The sequence below is a fragment of the Elephantulus edwardii genome, unplaced genomic scaffold (assembly GCF_000299155.1).
Source record: "Elephantulus edwardii isolate Elephantulus edwardi_28Jun2011 unplaced genomic scaffold, EleEdw1.0 scaffold00009, whole genome shotgun sequence".
Taxonomy (NCBI): Eukaryota; Metazoa; Chordata; class Mammalia; order Macroscelidea; family Macroscelididae; genus Elephantulus; species Elephantulus edwardii.
This window is the reverse complement of record NW_006399759.1, coordinates 16,731,085-16,752,511: the sequence shown is the minus strand read 5'-3', so window position 1 is coordinate 16,752,511 and position 21,427 is coordinate 16,731,085. Positions and strand designations below refer to the sequence as shown.

Here is a 21,427-nt window from a genome sequence, read left to right as displayed (position 1 = left end):
CAGATACAACAATGATTTTTTTTTCTTTTCAAAGGAAAAAGCAAACTGGGGGTGGGGGAAGGTGTGGCAGGGAAGAAAACGTGCAACAATGAATAAATGGGAAAAAAATGAAATAGGAAGAATATTCTGTAAAAAATATATTGCATTAAAAAAATTAAGATCTGACAGCATTAAGCGAAGGATCGGTTTATCTTTATAGACTCTTCCAATTTGAAAACAAAATTTTAGTTTTCTATTCTAACATATGCTTTAGGGATAAAAAATTAATAAAGATTAGGGATACCTTAAAAACTTAAGAAATCTTCAGGAATAAAGTTCTGGGTATTTATATTGTAATTGAGAATACTTTTCTGTACAAATTTGACCCACATAACGTCTGATAGTGAATGTATCTGCAGTAATACTAAAATTCCACCAGATGGCAGTGCTACCTCATGGGAGGCCACGCTGCACTCAGGCTACTAGGGCCTGCTGCTTTGACCCTTAGGGTCAGGTAAATATGCGGGGGTGAGGGGTCTGGATTTTTGCACTGTGTTTAAAGTCAGCATTTCCTCATCCTAACACACTTCAGATCAATGATTAGCTACTGATAAGCAGGATGGTTTTGCTCACCTTAAAGTGTCCAGGAGGCAATGGAGTGAGGGCTCCATTTACCCCCTCCCCCTAAACTGAGATTTGGGTCAGAACAAAAGGTCAGGAAGAAGAGAGTTGAGGTAACTGGGGGATGGGCAAAAAAATACTTGTTCCCTCCCTAATCTCCTATTAGATTGTAGCCCTCCCCTCCCCTTAGCATCCAGGCAGGCACTACAGAGTGGGGGGCTCATCGTAGGCGGAGGTAGGGAAGGAGGATTGGGGTTGCAGAGTGCCCTTGAGGGGGGAAGACTTACATGGACAGTTTTGGGGGATATTTTCCTTTGTTTCCTCTTCTGAAAGAAAAGATAAAAAAACACCATGGATTTTCCCACATGTTTCCAGAAAACGGGCCCTAAATAGAGTCTGTCAGGTGAAGACCCGTGGTGGATCTTTTCCTTTTTATAAGGAAATGAGGGTTCTAGAAGGTCATTCTCCAGTTCTCTTAACCTCACCATCCCAAGCCTGGAGGAGCCACCCAGTCAGCACTGTCTACCCCCCACGCCCACCCCTCACCCCCATCCCCCAGTGCCCTGTCTCTGGGGAAGTCCAGACCAGAGGGTGCCCTCCCTTGGACCCAAAGCTAAGCTTTTCTTGTCACTGGTTTCTAGTCATGGCTGTTACAAGGGTTTTTTTGGACTGTACCCGTTCCTCCAGTCTCTCATCCCAAGCAGCCCCATGTCTGCCTGGGAGTCCAGGATCAGAGGGCTCCCCTGGGTGGGGAAGGGTCCCCCACCCCAGCACAGGCAGAGTCGTGCTGTCCCATGACCCCTTACTCACGGGCCAAGGCGCCCACTGCGAGCAGCAGCAGCAGCGCGGGCCTCAGAGGGCCCATGGCCAAGCCGGTGGGTGCAAGCCGCTCCCTCACTGCTGGATCTGTTGCTTCCCTGGGAGATGTCCACCTCTTGGCCTGAGGTGCGAGTGGCTTGGAGGTGACAGCGCCCTATTTATATAAGAGCTGGAGAACCCTAGCTTAAAGAGATCCTAGCGAATTGCAAAAGGTCCAAAGGGCAGGGTCCCAGGCCTGAGCCTGTTTACCTTACCACACAAGGCCAGTTTCAGGGAGATGAGAAGGGGCCTGGGTGAAGGGCTTTCATGGGACTCAGATTTCTTTTTGGCCTGGTCTTTCCTTTAGGGGTCTCAGAGATTGGGTGGGGGCTGTGAGGTCAGTGGCCTCTGTACCTGAGAAACCAGCCCTGCCCCAGGTGCCTTCTGGAAGATTAGAAACCACTAAGAAACATGGATAAAACTGCCACCTCTCATGGCTTTGACATTGTAGCCATTTGGAAAGCCAGCCCTTTGTGTATTTCTTGGGACCTTTTTATTGCTTTCTTTTCTATTTTGGTGGACTGTTGGTTTGAATGGGTACTACTGATACTGGTCACTACTTTGTGGGAGTAGATTATCTGCCCTGGATTCAGGAAGGCAGGAGAGAGAGGGGAAACCTTGGTGAGTCTGGTGAGTGACTGCCTCGCACTGCCCTATGGGATGGCCATCCTAGTTACCGGAGAGGTTAGATCCCAAAGGCTTCACGGAACTCCAGTGATGCATCTGGAGAAGACCAGCCTCTTGGGTTCACTCTCTGGTGTTGACCCTTCTTAGAGTATTGAAGAGTAGAGTTTTCTCTAAGTGAATGAGCTTTTCTATTTCAGCCAGTGAGGGGGATTGGGGCAGTAAGGAGAAACAGAGTGGTGGGCTGGACACAGTGTGCCCTTTGTATATAACTTTGGGCCTTCACCCCCTCTCTCATTGTCATTGGGTCAGGATGGACTCTCAGCCGACCCTCCAGTGTGTTGTCAGAGGCCATAAATCACGTGGGAGGAGATGGCCCAACCTCCGGACAAGCAGCTGGTGGATTAACAATGTCTGCCTTTGGGTTGGCATCACAATTCCTTCCTTCCCAGGAAACACCTTCATTCTACCAATTCTTTCTTCTTCTGCCCAGTTGTAGGAAATCTGGATTGTTGTTTGTAGTTATTGTTATGTGCAGACAAAAAACAATAGCACATTGAAGTTGTGCTGTTGGATAACATGATTACTTATACATTATTGAATTGGATGCCAGTAGAAAGAATGAATCTCTCTGGGCAGAAGTATAGCCAGAATGTGTCTGCTGAAACTTTTCCTCATTTACTTTGGAATAGTTTGGATGTTAGTGAGAAAGCAACAGTAGAGAAGGGTATGAGATTTTGTCTAGGACACAGTCATTACTGACTTGACAACACCTACCACCACCACCATTTCAGAACAATGAATTTTATTGTCCCAGTCTTGTTAATAAAAGACCATCACTGGAAATTTTTTACTGTGATGGGATGAACAAACGAATGTCTGTGAGCTATCATTGTTCCAATCTGGTTGTGGAGTGACAAGGTCATAGACCCTTCACTTCTTCACCTAACTCTAAAACTAACCCTCACCCTCATGAACAATCAAGACAGGAGCTAGGCAAATGCTAAATTATGTGGAGTTTAACTGCTGGAAGAGTGGAACTTCTTCACAGAAGCAACTAAGGAAGAAAGCTCAGGAAATTGGACTCACAGAAGTAAGCGGACAGGAAGTGACTGCAGTGGAAGTCAGTTTGTACAATCTGTTGACTTTATGAGCGAGAGTTCTGGTGGCCTAGTGGCAAGAAGCTGTGCTGCAGTCCTGAAGGCACATGGTTTGAGGCCACCAGCTGGTCAAGGGCAGAACCATAGGCAATCTCCTCCTGTGTGACTAATTGCCCCACCAGAGGGTCAGCTATAGGCCAACTGGACTTGACAGTATACAACAACATATCCAAAGGTAACAAAATAACTGTAAAGTTGTTGAAATCTTCTGGTGGCATAAATGATGCTTCCAAAAAGATCATATTCTGAATGAGTAGTCTCCATGAGTAGAGATTCACCAGATGATATTTGTTCTATTCTCTGAACTGAGACTTCACATCCCATCCGTGTACTGTGTCTTTACTCACATATTCCCTGTGGGCACCTAGGAACTCTTTTCAACAATCAGTTATTTTGCACCCATGGGATGTTAACGCTGTTAAAGATGGATATTACTAAGGTTTCACATAAACACTAGGCATCATTGTTGGTGTGTGCCATGGAGTTAATTCCAACATCTAGACACTATCTGTAGAGTATACAGTAGAACTGCCACAGAGGGTTTCCTGAGATGTGAATTTATGGAGTAGATATTCACTGTAGTGTGAAAGGTCCTGGTAAAGGTATCATCTCTTAGTATTTTATTTTAGTTTGTACCATGTACCAAGTATGATGCCCTTCTCTACCTATTGCTTTCTCAACGAGGCAATGTCTCATCATTTTTGCTTCTATTTGTTGGGTTTCCACAGAGAAGCCGCGTCTGTAAGGAATTGCACTTGCTAACTCAAAGGCCTTGACTCTCTGGTGGATGATATCCGTGAGATTCTCTGCAGGAGAAAGATAGGCAGCCTCCTCCTCCTTGAGCCTCAGAGACCCAATGGAGGGTCAATTCTGAGTAGATTCCAACTCTAGCAATAAGGTGAGTTTGAGAAATGGCTACCAGTTTTTTAGGACATTGGCTTGCGTCCATGCATATGTATTTTAAGGAGAATGGGTGAAGATATTGAAGTCTAAAGAGAATAAGAAGAGATGGTTAGCTTTAACTTATAAGAACAAGCCTAAACCTCCCTTAATTGTATGACTACTGAAGCCAGCATTCTATAGTCAGTATCCAGGGAGAATATAATCTTTGTAAATTAAGAATCAAAGATTAGTCTGACAAGTGGAATGCATGGAAAAGTTGCAGTCTCTTCGGAAGCTCCTGAACTCATGATGAGCATCCCTGAAAGAGATGTCTTTTTCTTGGAGTTATGAAGTTTAGTTTCCTTTTCTTTCCCTGATTTTCTTTGAGAAGCCACCACCACTCTGAGCCTCAGGCAGCTGCACCCATCTCCTCACAGACGTAAGTACACAGCAGTACAGAGCAAACATTACATCCCTGAGTTGACATAGACACACTCATTGAAATGTTGTAAAGATTAACTTGTAGATTTTTTTTTCTGAAATGACAAAATCCATTCAAATCCTTTGTCCAGAGCAATTGTCTAGCATTATTTGTGCCCATAGAAATCACCCCAACTCCTTTTCACTTCGAGTAGGGTATTTCTTAGTTAACTCCCATGAATACATTTTAAGCTATTCTGAAGCTTCAGAGAAGTTTACAATTTATTCTCAAGGCTAAGAAATACTCTGTTGAATAGCTTTGGTTAGACTGCTGAGTAGCTGTTAGAAACACTTTCTATAGAAACAGGGATCCGGCAATCTTTTGGTGTTAGCTGCTTAATGAATTGTAGACAAGCCTGGCCCAGAAAGATCAGCTGATGACCTCCAGGAAACAAGTATGGAGCCGAGGCTCCAGGAGATCAGTGTTGAATATTGACTGGGCTTATGAGATTTGGGCAAGTGCCATCATCCTCCTAAACTTCTGTTTTGTCATCCCTAAAACATGGATGATAAAATTCAGCTCATAGGAATTTTTTGTGAGAATTAAATAGTTACCTAAAAAGTCTGACATGATATCTGGCAATAAAAGATACCCAGTAAACAGTAATTGTTTTAGTTCATTCTGTATTTATTACAGGGCAAGTGTATTTGTACAGTAACAATCTGAGCTGGCTAACCAAAATCTATACATAAGTAGGGCAGTTGTTGTTGCTGTGTGCCGTCGAGATGAACTCCCACTCATAAGTGACTCTCTGGTGGGTTTTCTGAGGCTGTAAGCCACATGGGAGGAGACCGACCATCTTCTTCTCCTGGAACAGCTGAGGATTTGAACCATATTCCTTTGGGTTGGCAGTACAATGCCTTGCCACTAGACCACCAGAGCTCTTTTGTAAAAATAGAAGCTATTGGCATACAAAAGGGAAAACAGGGCTGAAGAACGGAAGCAGAAACATATTAAGGGAATAGAAAGGGCTCTGGGTAGGTGGGACTGAGCAGCTATTTGGCTGTCATGATTCTTAATGTTCCTGGATATTTGAGTCAGACGCAAATAGAGATCCTCCCCAGGCAAGTGGACTGGTGACCCTTGAGCAGAGATTCATTCTGGTGCCAATCAGATTAATCTCCTCCAGTTGCCCTGGCTTATCAGCTCACAAATGCAAAGTCCCATTGGATGAGCCATCCGTCTGAGTAATCACAGAGTTTAGGTACTAGTGAACATTTCAGTTACAGTCTTTGGAAGAAAACTACCCATTCTATTTTCCTGCTAATTGCCAGAGGGCCTTGCAAGTTCAGAGGATCATGCTATTAGTATGTGCTGTCGAGTTGGAATAAACTCACAACTGACCCTCCAATGGGTTTTCAGAAGCTGTAGATAATAAAAAGGAGTTTTCTTTCTCCTGAGTGGCAGGTGGTAAATTTGAACCACCTGCTTTTTGATTTGGCAGCGCAGCTCTTTACCACTCTGCCACCAGAGCTCCCTGGACCACAGAAGCTATTAAAGGGCCTCTAGAAGCCCAATATTTCTATCAATGCAATTTGTATACTGAAGTAGGTGCTCAATGCATGATTTGCTGAATATGAATGACTGAATCTAGGCCATTCACTTGTAGCTCATGGCTTCCAGGATATTTATGCATGGTGACCATGATGATGCTAAATAAATCTTTTCAGTGGCATAAAGCAAGGAAATACAATCTGATGCAAATTATTCCCAGCCCTGCTGTTCAAGAAACTCATCTGGCAAATAAGGACTGATATCAACAATGATTAATTAGCTTATCTCTTTTTTGCCTATGACAGCATTATAATTGCAAATCATGCCCAGAAGCTGGAAAGTAAACTTCAAGAGTTATGGCTGGCATCGTGCCCAGTGCGGCCTATACATGCCAATGACAAGGCGTGTGTGCATGCTTGCAGACACACAGACAAACACACACACACACACACACACACACACACACACACATGCACGCAAAATGTCATATGGCTGAAAGAAAAACTGTGCACTTAGGTGAATTGCACAGATGGAAGACAATGGGGAGGGCTAATGTCAACCAGACTGAGAGATTACTGATGCATGATTAACCTCTTGTGAAGATCAAAATGCAACTTTCCTGCTCTGTTATTTTGCTATCTAAGAGATGAAGTCAGAATGTCGAGCAGCAATTTTTTCTAGTTGAAAGAAATCACAAGTCAGCACCACTCAACACACATTGAGGTTCTAAATATATGAAGTATCAGTTCCTTGACTATGTGAGTCTCATCCACCTGTCCTTTGACCTGTTGTGAGCCATTCCAGCCCCACCTTATTAGGCCAGGATCCTTATTCTGGGTCCAGTCTCTTTAGACTTGATGGGAGATAGACACACATACGTGTGTCACAAAGGGATTGAATACCAATCTTATGCTACTACCCAGGCCTTATAATTTTTTCTTGTAATATTATTTTTTTCCATACATTTAGATATTTCCTTGTCAACAGAGTGATAAGCTTAGAGGACAGGCACTATGAATATTGTCACTTTGGTATCCCTTTCACTCTCTCTCACTATAAACTTTACACTAGTCTATACAGAAAGTAGCTAAGGATTAATTATTATGATTATAAAATGACATTGTTTTTGTATCATTTTTTTCATATATATATATATACACTTAATTTAATTTTTACTTCTTAATTTGGACATGCTGCAAGGAGGAATCAGTTCTTGGAGAGGGATGTCATGCTTGGGAAGGTGGAGAGAAGCACAGGAGAAGACCCTTGATGAGATGGATTAATTTCATCACTGGGGTAATGGGAGTAGGTGTGTTGGAGACAGTAATATTGGCACAGGATAGAGCAGGATATAGGGCTACTGTATATATGGTCGCTATGAGTCTCAGGTGACTTGACTGCACATAACAGCAACAACAACAGTCTGTATGTGTTTATATCTTAATTTAGAATATGTAGTAATCCTGGAGTGATATGAAAGACACAGAACATGTGAATTATGAATTAGGATCATGAGACTGACTGTCTAAGGCTATCTAAGTCTTAACTCCCTTGACTTATTGAATGAGGGGACAGGACTAGATGATTATGGACTCATTTCAGCTCTGATTACTTACTTATATGAAAAATTTGACACTTAGAAGACAAATACATTATTCCAGACTCAAACCTTATGGCAATTAATGTAGCTAAGGCTGAGGCCTCAGAACCAGTGACCTAGGACATTTTAAAAGATCTTCCAATTAAATATAGAGTCACTCACAGTCATTCAGCCTGAGATACATAACTTGTTGTGCACTCTGCAAAGATCCCAGGTACTAAGAAGCCATGAGGGCTTATTCTTCTGGAGTTCCGGACAACAGGAAATTACAGCTTTCAGGAAGCTCTACCTCCTGCCTAGCTTTAGGCTTTACTGTTGGTCTTGAAGACATTAATTTTTCCTTCGAATGACTATTTGTTGATCATTTTAAATTTTCTCACAGTACATGCTTCTGGAAACTCTATGAACTTTAATAAATGTCAATAGTTATAGAAAGGCTTCAGGCCTTTTGTTCATAGGTCGCTATGAGTCGCACTCGACTCGACAGCGATCAACAATAACAATTCAGCTCCAGAGTAGTCTAGCCACAGGAATCTAGAACCAGTGAAAATGATGGATGAGCAGATACCTGGGTGAATACATAAGCCTCACAATTACCACATGACCACTGATGCTCTTCAAATATGTACAGAGCTCCTGTGCACCCAGTCCTCTAGGAGCTGACCAATGCTGATGTGATGGGAGTAAATACACGTCGTGGATAAGAGTGAGACCAGAGCCTACATGAGGCCTGAACACTTAAAATGTCCTGGTTCAGCATGGGCCTTAGGATTGTGTAAGGCTTTTTAGAGGTGGTGAGGCTTGAGCTGGATCTTGGATGGTGGGCAAGATTGAGTCAGGCAATACTGAAAGAACAATAGGAAGTTGAGGATTGTTTAATTAGCATGTCCAATGGTCTGTGATACATCTTTCCATTGAAGTAGAAAAAGAATGCTGAGAAGAATGGGAATGGGGGATCAGGAAGGAATACAGCTTGATATACCAGGCATGGATAGAGCATTCAGGCTAATGTAATCTTTCCTCTAACTGGAGGTTCCTATACAATATGCACATATTTGGCACTAAATAGAGTAGAGGGAGCTCTGGTGACCTAGTAGCAAGAAGCTGTGATGCAATCTCAAAGACTTGCAGTTTGAATCTATCAGCCCCTCCTGGAAGAAAGATGGACCATCTCCTCCCATGTGATTAACATTCTATGAAAATCCACTGTAGGGTCAGCTGTGGATCATTCCAACTCGATGGTACACAACAACAACAAAGTATCATGTTGCATTGTTAACTGATACTGGTGGTTTGAATCTACCAGTTGCTTCAAGGGAGAAAGATGGCTAGATTCCTCCCATAAACATTTCCAGCTGTGAGACCTGCTGAAGGGTCTCTGTGAGTTGTAACTGATTGGACCAACGGTGGGTTAGGTTTGGGTTTACAGTGTATATGGCAAAACTCTAGATTGCATGGAAACCCATGGTTATGAACAGAATTCTTTTTACTGTGAATGGAAATGTAGAAAAGGCAAGTTAGAACCTGACTCTCCTCAGACTAGCCTTCAGATTCTCAATTCCTATATACAGAAGCTGAGGACTAGAGCTTAAGGATTTATTTAATTAATTATATTTATGACAAGGGCAAATGTAGGACATGCATTCAGGTATATTCATCTATAGTCTAGAATAATCGTCCTACTGATTTTACCAAATTTGTATTGACTACATGACAGTGTGTGGAAAAGTGCTTTATAATGATGAATCTTTGATTATCAGTGCATTCCCTTGTAATTTAATGTTCTTTATAAGTGAAAAATGTGAACAATGTAATTGTTTTTCTGTGGTCTCAGATTTAGAGTAAACATATGCATGCTTATATTATTATAATGTAACTAATTGTATGGAAACACAGAGGTTCAGTATATCAAAGGGCCATAAATGTCCTTGGATCCAAGTCATTCCCCAGCATAGGTGTCTTATCAATCTGAATTCCTGGGCACTCATTCGTCTGCTGCCCGACTGGTGGAGTTTTATGTAATTAGATAATGTTTTAGTCAGCATAGCAATTAGAGTCTCTGAAAGTGAAACCTACCTTTCCAGTCTGCCTGCAGATGGGCAGATGGGTTCTGAGTATATATAGTGATGCTTTGTGCTCGGTCTCTGCCTTCTGCTGTTTCTTACCCTCCTGCAGACCAAAGTTACCCATATGGGGAGAGTTGGGACAGGGTCAGTATTAAGGTACAAGTTTTTCTGACAATGATTTTAGCTATTTTGTAACATTTAAACTGAACAAATAAACATGTCATTAGCAGATTGCATGATGCTGATTTCATCTTACATTCATCCTTTACAAGAGTGTGAAGACGTGGAAGGACAAATCATGCCCAGAAGTCAGCCTGTGCTGTTTACTTTGTCTACAAAATGTCAGTGGATGCTAGGAAGCATCAAAATAAGACAGAAAGCTTCCTGCTGCATTGAAGTTGTTGCTGTTGTTAGGTGCTGTTGAGTTGAGTATGACTCATAGCGACCCTATGAACAACTAATCTGAACATTGTCCTATTCTGTGCCATCCTCACAGTCTCTGATACACTTGAACCCATTGCCACAGTCACAGCGTCAAGCCACTTGGTTGAGTGGCTTCCTCTCTTTCAATGACCTTCCACCTTCCCAAGCATGATGTCTAAATCCAAGGAATAACCTCTTCTAGCAACATGCACAAAACAGGTGAGACAAAGCTTCGTCATCTTTGTCTCCAAGGAGCACTTTGGCTGCACCCTCACCAAGATACATGCTTCTTGGCAGTCCATGGGATCGTCAACACTTTTTCCCCAATAGCACAGTTCCAAGACATCAATTCTACTTCTGTCATTGTTAGTCATTGTCCAGCTCTCACATGCATAGCAAGTGACTGAAAAGACGGTGGCCTGAATAAGGTGCGCCTTTGTTCTCAAATTGACATCATTGTTCCTCTACAATTTGGAGAGGTCTTTAAATGTAGACTTTACAGAGCAATACATCTCCTGATCTCCTGACTCCTGGTACCAAATATATTGATTGTGGATCCAAGTAGGATGAAGTTGTTGACAGTCTCAGTCCTTTCTCATTCATTATTGTGTTGCCTGTTGGTACAGTGGAGAGGATTTTTTCCCTTCTTGATGTTGAAATGCAACTCATATTGAATTCAGCAGTGTTTAAACTTTGAGGCAAGTATTTAAAGTCCTCCTCATTTTCAGCAAGCAGGGTTGTGTCACCTGCATAATGAAAGTTATTGGTAAGTCTTCCTCCAATCTTGATGCCACATTTTTCTTCATAAAGTTCGGCTTACCAAGTAATTTGCTCAGTATCACAATATCATGTCTTAGAGTGGTAGAAAATACAGAACAAAATTGTACAAAAGGGCAGACTTAGTGTTCTTCCAGAGACTAGGGGCATCCCTGAAGCAATGACCCTTAGGTAGCCTTTAGATCTGTAATTAAATCCACTCCCAGAGACCACTTTCCAGCCAAATAATGGGACAAAGTTTTCTTCAATTGTACATAATGTGGCTATGGATGTAGCACGCTCAATAGTACCTCGCAGTGACTACAACAATAAAGTGAATAATGTCACTCGTGAGGAATCATGCTCTTCAGAAAAATTAACTCTAGGAGACAAAAAGGATTGAATTCACACAAAAACATAGTTCAGAAAAAAAAAAGAAGGGGCAAAAAGATAGACAAATGGAGACAGGGAGCTCAGGGGAGAAGTGGAAAGAGGGCTGTTACCTCACAGGGAGTGCAATAAATACTACAAACCAAAACATGTGTAAATTATTGAATGGGAAATTAATTTACTCTAAACTTGATCCCAAACCACAATAACATAGTTACATGTACACATCTAAAGATGGCAATGATACTTAGAGTCAATGTATAAAAAAGAATTAATTGCTCAGTGTTCAACCATTTCAGGAAGTTGCATATGACCAAGAACTGGTGGTGTTAAAAGATGTCCAAGCTGCACTGAAGACATTAGTTAAGACCAATACCCAGGAATTGATGCAACACCAAGTAATATATGTTTCAATACACCCATAAAATGCTGAAAGAACTCACTTGTCTATAGTAAGAAATTTGGAAGTCAGTTACCTGACTAACTGGAAAAGATCCATATTTGTACTCAGGCCAAAGAAACGTGATAAAACAGAAATTATAGAACAGTAAAATTAATAAAGATTATAAGTAGAATTATGGTGCTGGAGAAGAGTATTGAACATACCACAGACTGCCTGCCAAGAGAGCAAACAGGTCTGTTTTGGAGTATGTGAAACCAAGTTTCTCCTTGAAGGCAAGGGTTTTGAAGCTTTGTCACATACTTTGAGCACATGTCACATACTTTGGAGAAGGACATCATGCTTGTAAGGGTGGAAGGAGAGCACAGGAGAGAATGACCCTAGATGAGATGGATTGAAACAGAAACTGGGGTAATGGAGCTAGGTGTGTCATCAGTGTGAATGGCCCAGGATAGGGCAGGGTTCAGAGCTATTGTACATAGGGTTACTATGAGTCACAGACAACTCAGTGGCACAAAACAACAACAACAACAACAACAACAACAACGATAGAATTTGCTGAAGATAACTTTAAAAGAAAAAGTTGCAGCGGTATATCTCCTTGGATTTCTAAGTCCTGTTCAGAAGATTAGAATGAGACTGCTTTTTGGTCTATGTTTGGGTTTTGTACAAGTCAAAGTAAGTGTACTGGAATTCCTATCCTTCCTAATGTTATTCATTATTTATTATGATCTGCTTAATTGAATGCCTTTGTATAATCAATAAAATACAAGTAAATATGTTTCAATTATTCCCTGCTCTCAGCCAAGATCTGTCTGATATCAGCAAGGGTAGCCCTTGTTTCATAGCCTTTTCTGAATCCACCTTGAATTTCTGGTAGTTTCTTGTTGATGAATTGCTCCAGTCATTTAAAAACAATCTTAAAAAAAAAAATCTTCAGCAAGCTTATACTTGTGTTTAATATGACAATTTAAAAAAAATTCATATACATTGTTACTTACACTAGATTTTCCTCATTTCCTTTACCTGCCCCTCCCTCCACCCATCAAATTGTGTGACCCTATGACTAACAGCTCCCCATCCTCACCCCTCTGTTCCCACCCTCCCCACCTTGGGTCCTCTTAAATGGTCTACAATAATGGTCTTAATACAGTATTTTTCCTTGTGAGAGTGAATTAGTTCACTCAGAATATTGCTCTCCAGTCCCTTCAAGTTATGCAGTGATTTTCAAAGTCATTGCTCCTGTGTGCTGCATAGTATTCCATCGTGTGAATGTACCATAGTTTCTCAATCTATTTGATTGTTGTTGGACATTTGGGCTGTTTCCATGTTCTTGCAATGGTGAAAAATGCTCCTATGAACATTGATGTACAAATCTCTGTTTCTGCCTCAGTTAATTTTCTTGGGATATATTTCAAGTAGTGGAATACCTGGATCATATTGAATTTCTATGTTCAGCTTTTTGAGGAAACACCAAACTGCTTACCAGAGTGGTAATATGGCAATTTTTATATCATATTTTCAGAAATATCTGTTTTAATCATTTGGGTTTTAAATGTTTTCGTTGAATTATTTGAGGTTTAAATAATAAATTATAAACATTTTCGAAATATGCTCCCACTATAAGCTCCTGATGAGAAATATGATGTGTAAATAATTTCTACCACTCCACTTTTTTGATGGTGCCATTGAGGCATGAAGGTATGAATTTTGGGGAACTCTAAGACATCTGCTTTTCCTTTGTTGCATAAGGTTTTGGTGTCATTGGGTACCAAAGGAACCATTACCCAACTTAAGGTTAAGAAAGTAGATTTCTTGTTGTTGTTCTGTGCCATTTAGCTGATCTTCAACTCATATTGACTGCACATGCCAGAGTCAGACTGCCCCATGGTTTTTTGTAGCCTGTAATCTTTATGGGAACAGGCTGACAATACTCTTTTTGGTGGAGCTGGTGGGTGAGTTTGAACTGCCATTCTTTTGATTTAATTGATAGCTGGGGACTTAACCATTGTGTCACTAGGGCTTTTTCAAAAAGCCTTATGCTATTTGAAGTTTTAAGGATAATATCGTTTTAGGTGTCATATTTAAGCCTGTGGTTCATTTTAAGTTAAGTTTTGAGGCTTGCTGTTTAGAAATTTCTAGGTTCTTTAAGCCTCTAGGTACATGGACCTGAGTATGGTCTTTTTTCCTGCTATTCGGGCGTGACCTGTTCCTGGGGAGGGTGATCTTCGTTCTCTGGCTCAGTGAGCAAGATCACTTAACACACTACTGCTCCTCCCTGGTGCTTTCCAGTGACCAGTGACCCTAACTGAAAGCCACAGTTGCAAAAGGACAAAATCTTTTATCTCAGCATTTCAGAAGGTCAAATTGTATAAGAGTATATCCTTGTTTCTAATGTTAAAATTCTAAGTTCCTCTTGGAGTTTTTAACACCCAAGTGACCACTCTTTCCTTTTCCTTCAAAAAACATCAAGTAGACAAACATACAAAGCTTCCCCTATGCTCAAATTATCCAGATGTATTTTAGAGGAAAACATGCAAAACAAAGAAAGTTAGCCAAAGTACCACAGAACATTTTTTGACCAAAAAAAGGAGGACAGTTGGAGCAGAAATGTTGGGACCCAGGGAAATGGAATAAAATAACCCAACCAACCAACCAGCAAAATGAGAGGAGGGCTGTTGCAAACTAAGTAAGGGTAATTAATCTTTTTGTTATTTAAGTGCAACAAGAAAAGATTTATTATTGTGAATATATTTGAAAACCCTAGTGGCAAGAAGCCACACTACAGTCTCAAAGACATGTGGTTCGAGCCCACCAGCTGCTCCTTGGGAGAAGGATGGCAATCTTCTCCCGTGCGATTAACTGCCTCTGAAAACTTGTGGAGGGTCAGCTATGGATCGGTTCTGACTTGGTGGTAAATAACAACAACAACAACAATAACAACAACAACAACAGTATTTACATCGGGAGCGCTCGTGGCTAGGGGATAAGAAATTGTGCTGCCAATCCAAAGGCTGGTGTTTCAAATCCACTGTAAGTTCCATGGAAGACAGATGGGCAGTCTCCGTCTGTGTGAGTACAGGCTCTGAACACCCAATGGAGGGTGAGCTATGAGTCAGGTCTATCTCAATGGCAACGCATGAGTAAGTATTTGCAAAGTACTAAAAACGTACTAAAAATTCTGATACCTTCACATAAATTCTTACTGAATATAAGAAAAGGGGAAAAACACACTTGCAAAATAAGTATTTTAACACTTCTATTTCAAATGAGGAAATTGAAGCTAAATTCTATATAAAGTCACCAAGTTCTTCCATCTTCATTACATAAGTACAGGTATGTATGAGGGTCAACTATGAACTTTTAAGAGGATCTCATGAACAAGGTAGGATTCTATCTCAGTCAATATGGCCATAAACACATTAAACTAACCCCTGGAGAAATAAACTAGAGCCTTATTAACAACGGTTGTGATAATGATCATTAACAATAATAGTGCTTTAAGGTGAAAAAGACATCGAGAATCATTATTTATTTTTCCAGGTAGTCTTCAAGAAATCTGGCGGACAATCACCTGGCCAACTGACTGGAAGAGATCTATATTTTTTCCCCATTCCAAATAAAGGTGACCCAACAGAGTGTGGAAATTATCAAACAATATCATTAATATCTCATGCAAGCAAGATTCTGCTGAAGATTATCCAAAAATGACTGGAAGAGCACATCAACAAAGAACTGCCAGATGTGCAGGCTGAGTTTAGAAGAGGCCATGGAATGTTTATCAGTGTTTCCTTGATTATGAAAAGGCATTTGATGTGTGAATGTGGCTGTCTCTGAGAAGAATGGGAATTCCAGAACATTTAATAGTGCTTATGTGAAATGTGTTCTTTCACCAGGAGTCAGTGGTCAGAACAAAGCAAGGAAACACTGCGGGAAAGGTGTACAGCAAGGATGTGTTTTATCTCCACACCTTTTCAATTTATATGTGGAACAAATCATCCAGAAGGCTAGGCTCTATGAGGACTGTGGCATCAGGATTGGAGGAAGATTCACCAACAACCTGCGCTATGCAGATGACACAACCCTGGCTTGCTGAAACTGAGGAGGACCTGAAGCGCTTGCTGTGGAGGGTCAAGGACTGCAGCCATCAATATGGATTGAAGCTCAACATCAAGAAAACAAAGATTCTCACCACTGGGCTGATAGTTAGCTTTATAATAGATGATAAAGAGATTGAGATTGTTAACATTTTTCGTTTGCTTGGTTCCACAATCAACTCTCTTGGTACCAGTAGTCAAGAAATCAAAAGATGAATTGCACTGGGAAAGTCTGCTGTCAGAGACCTCTCCAGTAAAGATGGACTCTTCTCCAGAAGATAACTAATCTGCTTCTGTGGAATTTATAGCCTCAGAAACCCAACAAAATGTCAGCTATGAGTCAGTTCACCTCAACAGCAATGAGTTTTGACTCAGCCCAAAAGAAATGACACGGTGATTAAGTGCCTTCCTGCTAGCCAAAAGGTCAGTGGTTTAAAAATCCACCCGCCAATATACAAAAGAAGAGCAACGATGTCAGTCTGGAGACTAAGGTGTGCCTGATCCAGGCCAAAGTGTTTGCAATTGTTTGACATGTATCAGAGAGCTGGACAATGACTAGGGATGATAGAGAATTGATGCCTTTGAAATGTGGTGCTGGAGAAGAGTACTAAATATATCATGGACTGCTAGAAGAACAAACAGGTTCATCTAGGAGAGGCTGAAACCAGATTGCTCCTTGGAAGCAAGGATTCTGAGGCTTCGTCTGACATAGTTTGGATATGTTACAAGGATGGACCAGTCTTTGGAGAATGATGTCATGCTTGGAAGGGTGGAGTGACAGAGAAAGAGAGGAAGACCATTGATGAGATGGATTGATTGAGTAACTAGGGAAATGAAGGTAGGTGTGTCAGAGACAGTAAAGTTGGCACAAGATAGAGCAGGTTTCAGGACTATTGTACATAGGGCCACTATATGTTGCAAGCAACTCGACAACCATAACAACAACAACAGTCTTCAATATGGATTGAAGCTCACCATAAAAAAGTACAAAGATTCTCACCACTGGGCCAGTTGACAGCACCATGATAGATGAAGACAAGATTGAGTTTGTTTTGTTCCTCAATCAACACTCTTGCCACCAGCAGTCAAAAAATCAAAAGATGAATTTCATTAGAAAAATCTGCTTTCAGGGGCCTGTCCAGAATGCTATACAGGAATGACGTCAGTCTAGAGACTAAGGTGCACCTGATTCAGTTCATGGCCTTAACAAATACTTGCTGTGCATCAGAGAGCTGGACAATGACTACGGATGATAGAAGAAGACTCAATCCCTTTGAGTTGTGCTGGAAAAGAGTATTGAACATACCATGGACCTCCAAGAAAACAAAAATATCTGTCTTGAAGACGGTGAAATAAAGTTTCTCCTTTGAGGCAAGGATTTGAGACTTCATTTCACATACTTCGGGCATGTTGCTAAGAGGGAGTAGTCCTTAGATAAGGATATAATGCTTGGAAAATGGAGAGACAGGACAGAAGACTCTAGATGAGATGTATTGACAAAGTAACTGAGATAATGTGTGTATGTGTGCTGGAGTCAATGAGATTGGCTTAAGACAGGACAGAATTCAGAGCTATTGTGCACAGGGTTTCTTGAGTTGAAAGCAACTCAACAGCACATAACAACAAATAACTCTGAAGGAGATCTGATGGCACAATTGTTAAGTGCTTACCTGTTAGCAGAAAGGCTGATGATCTGAACTCACCAGCTACTGTGAGGAAGAAAATATCTGGAAATCTGCTCTTTAAAAGTTTCAGATTTTAAAAAAAGAAAAAAAAAAACCAAGAAAAAAGTTATAGATTAAAAAAAACACACAAGAAAAAAGTTATAGATTAAAAAAGTCTATGGGAATGTTTGTCCTCTATGTCTTTATTAATTGGAACTGACTTGAAAGTACATAACAAAAAAATAACCCAGAGTTTTATAGACAGTTCTGGAGGCCTAGTCCATAGGGAGCTGCACGACTAACCCGAAGGCTGTGCCTCTCTGACAGTTCAAATCTAGCAGTGGCTCAGGTGAAGTTCCTGTGCAATTTACAGTCTCAGAAACCCCATGAAGAGTCAGCTATGAGACAGTTCACCTCAACAGCAATGAGTTTCGACTCAGCCCGAAAGAGTGACACAGTAATTAAGTGCCTGACTACTAACCAAAAGGTCAGTGGTTTAAAAATCCACCAGCCAATATACAAAAGAAAGTTGGTGGTAATCTTTAAAGATGGTAAGCTTGAGAACCTTAAGGGGGAATACTCCTCTGACCTGTGGTATTGCTAGACTCAGAACTGAGTCAATGGTAGTAGGTTTGTTTTGTTTCTTTCTTGTTGGTTTTTGTTTTGTTTTGTTTTGTTTTTAAATTAGAGAATTCTGACTGTGCAGTGATTAAGTGCATAAATGCTAACTGGAAGGTCATCATTGGGAACTTAGCAGCTACAAAATGGTGGTATTTATCTAGGGTCTATCTTTGGTAATTTTCCAATTTCTAAAAATGCTTTGGGCATAATACTAAATTATCCAAGAAGCATTAAAAGAACATGAAAGAAATATACAGAGTCACTGTATCAAAAGGATTTGGCTGACACAGAAGAATTTAATGAAACAATGTATGAGCTGTGGTGATGAAGGAGGAAGTTCAAGTTTCTCTGAAAGACTTGGCAAAACAAGGCTTCAGGAATTGAAAGAATTTCAATTGACATATTTCAACAAACAGACACTACCCTGAATGCATTCACTAAGTTATGTCAAGAAAACTAGAGGACAACCACCCGGCCAACTGACTGGAAGAGATCTATATTTTTCTTATTCCAAAGAAAGCTGACCTGACAGAGTGCAGAAATTATCAAACAATATCAAAATCACATGCAAGCAAGATTCTGCTAAAAATTATTAAAAAATGACTGGAGCAGTACACCAACAGAGAACTGCCAGATGTGCAGGCTTAGTTTAGAAGAGGCCATGATACTAGGGATATTTATTATAGCTAATGTTAGATGGAGCTTGGCTGAAAACAGAGAGTACCAGAGGAAAGTCTACCTGTGTTTCATTGATTATGCAAAGGTATTTGACCGTGTGGATCACAACAAAGTGTGACTGACTCTGAGAAGAATGGGAATCCCAGAACATTTGATTGTGCTTATGTGAAACTTATACTTGGACCAGGAGGCAGTCGTCAGAACAGAACAAGGAGAAACTGCATGATTAAAAATCAGGAAGGATGTACACCAGGGATGTATTCTGTCTCCATACCTTTTCAATCTATATGCAGAACTGATCATCAGGTAGTCTTCGCTGTATGAGAAGGAATGTGGCATCAGGATTAGAAGAAGATTCGTTAACATACTGCATTATGCAGATGACACAACCCTGGGTGCTGAAACTGAGGAGGACCTGAAGCACTTAGCAAGATTCAGAAGATCAAGGACTGTAGCCTTTGATAGGGACTGAACCTCAACATCAAGAAAACAAAGATTCTCACCACTGGGCCTATAAGAATCAATATGATAGATGGTGAAGAGACTGAGATTGTTAACAGCTTTAGTTTGTTTGGCTCCACAATCAAAATTCTTGGTACCAGCAGCCAGGAAATTAAAAGATGTATTGCAATTGGAAAGTCTGTGTCAGGGACCTCTCTAGAGTACTGAAGAACAACAATTTCAGTCTGGAGACTACGGTATGCCTGATCCAGGCCATAGTCTTCATAATTGCTTGCTATTCATTAGAGAGCTGGACAATGACTAGGGATGACAGAAGAAGAATTGATGTCTTTGACTTGTGGTGCTGTATAAGAGTGTTGAATATACCATGGACTGCCAGGAGAACAAAAAGGTCAGTCCTAGAGAGGTGGACTCAAAGCTGCTCCTTGGAGGCAAGCATTCTAAGGCTTCGTCTGACATATTTTGGGCATTTTGCAAGGAAGGACCAGGCTTGGAGAGGGACACTGTATTTGCAAGGGTGGAGGGATGGAGAAAGAGAGGGAGACCATCGATGAGATGGATTGATACGGTTACTGGGGTAATGAGGGTAAGTGTGTCAGAGGCAGTAAAGTTGGTACAGGATAGTGCAGGTTTCAGGGCTATTGTACATAGAGTTGCTATGAGTCACAAGGGACTCTACGGCACATAACAACAATTCTGATTAGAGGAGAATTAAGAATGACCTTGCTAAAATACAAGTGATCACTGAATTTTTTATTTGCTCTTAACATAATTATCCTTTATTATAAGTTTGCCTTCTAAATGCTTTCATATATTTCCCCCAAATGTATCTGAGGGAAAAAGGGGCTGGTTCAGACACATTTAATTGCTCTTTCCCACACTTACCCTGTACCAGGCCAGTAAGTGTCTTCAATGGCTAATCCTGATGGATTAACAATCCAGAACATGAGACGCTGTGCCACACTCAGAAAATATCTCTGAGAAGAAGTCAGTGTGAAATTATGTATCTATACTCTCATTTTCGACCAGCTCCTGGAACCATAGTCTCTTGGGGGAACACTGACTGATGACGTTTCTACTACTAGCTGGCCCACAGGCAGAACTGAAGGTTCTCTACGTAACTTAATGTGGACAAACTCCAAATAAAATTTTACACTGGGACAATTAATGAAACCCATCTATTCCTCTTAACTCCTATGCAAATTATGCCTGGATATTCTAATTGCATATGGATAACCTTAACGCCCTGAATGATCCAGGTAATGACCTCATTCCAGCGGAATCAGTAACAGCTGTGTCTCCTTGTTACCAGGCAGAGGAGCGGCTTGCTCTGAGCCCACGGGTGACTTGATCGACATCTTCAGGATGGGTAAGTGGTTTCTTTCCTTCCCCTAATGCTCTGATGAATGACATACTTCCATGGAGAAAGTAAGGAGAACAAGCACCCCTGTAGTTGTGTTCGACTTCATACTTCTTAATTATCTCCCTTCCCAGTGCTCTCACTTCCAAACTTCCGTTTCAACTCCCGCGTGTCTTTTCTGTTTCCTCTTCTCCAGGTTCTCTTTACTACTCACCATTATAGTACCCTGATATCTCTGATTTAATTTTATTTTAGGGCTTTTTTAATGGGCTGTGATGGTGGAGTATGCACAACAGACCACATTGACCCCTTGTCTTGCCTGAATGGAAACAGCAAACAGAAGTATGTGAGACTCCTTATGAGTGGGTAACAGTATAAAGCCAGCTAGTAACCAGTTGTTGAGTTGATCAGACACGCCAGAGGGAAACGATTCCATAAGGTTTTAAGTAGGTAATTTTTTCAGAAGTTGATAACCAGTCTTTCTTCTTAAGTGTCTCTGGGTGGACTTAAACGTTAAATGAATTGGTTGGTAGCTGTATGGTTAACCATTTATACTACCCTCAGGCCCTTGAAATACACCAGACTTCCTATATTTCCCAAGAGAGTTTTTAAAAATAGCTTTCAGAAGATCCCCGTAGCTGGCTAGTTGACAAGTGACTAAGTACAAATAGTCCTAGAACTCTGTCACTGAGTTCAGTGAGGCTTCCCGCGTGGCCTAGTGCTTCCTGAGAGGGGTCTTGATTCTGGTAATTGCTACAGCATAAGAGCATGTCATAGAATGCCTCCTGGGGTGTGATAGATATATAATTAT

The 21,427-nt window shown here is 41.0% G+C and overlaps 1 protein-coding gene across 1 annotated transcript in view; it reads right to left on the bottom strand.

Annotated features, from left to right (window-relative positions):
• Window positions 1–20,833, bottom strand: part of APOB (apolipoprotein B) — a 67,310-nt gene extending 46,477 nt beyond the window's left edge. The window contains exons 1-4 of the mRNA XM_006880718.1: window positions 20,760–20,833; window positions 1,679–1,759; window positions 1,411–1,451; window positions 890–926 (exon numbers count right to left, since the gene is read on the bottom strand). Coding sequence (XP_006880780.1) covers window positions 890–926; window positions 1,411–1,451; window positions 1,679–1,759; window positions 20,760–20,833 — 233 coding nt within the window. The remainder of the gene's footprint in view (window positions 1–889; window positions 927–1,410; window positions 1,452–1,678; window positions 1,760–20,759) is intronic.
• Between the last annotated feature and the right edge of the window lie 594 nt (window positions 20,834–21,427).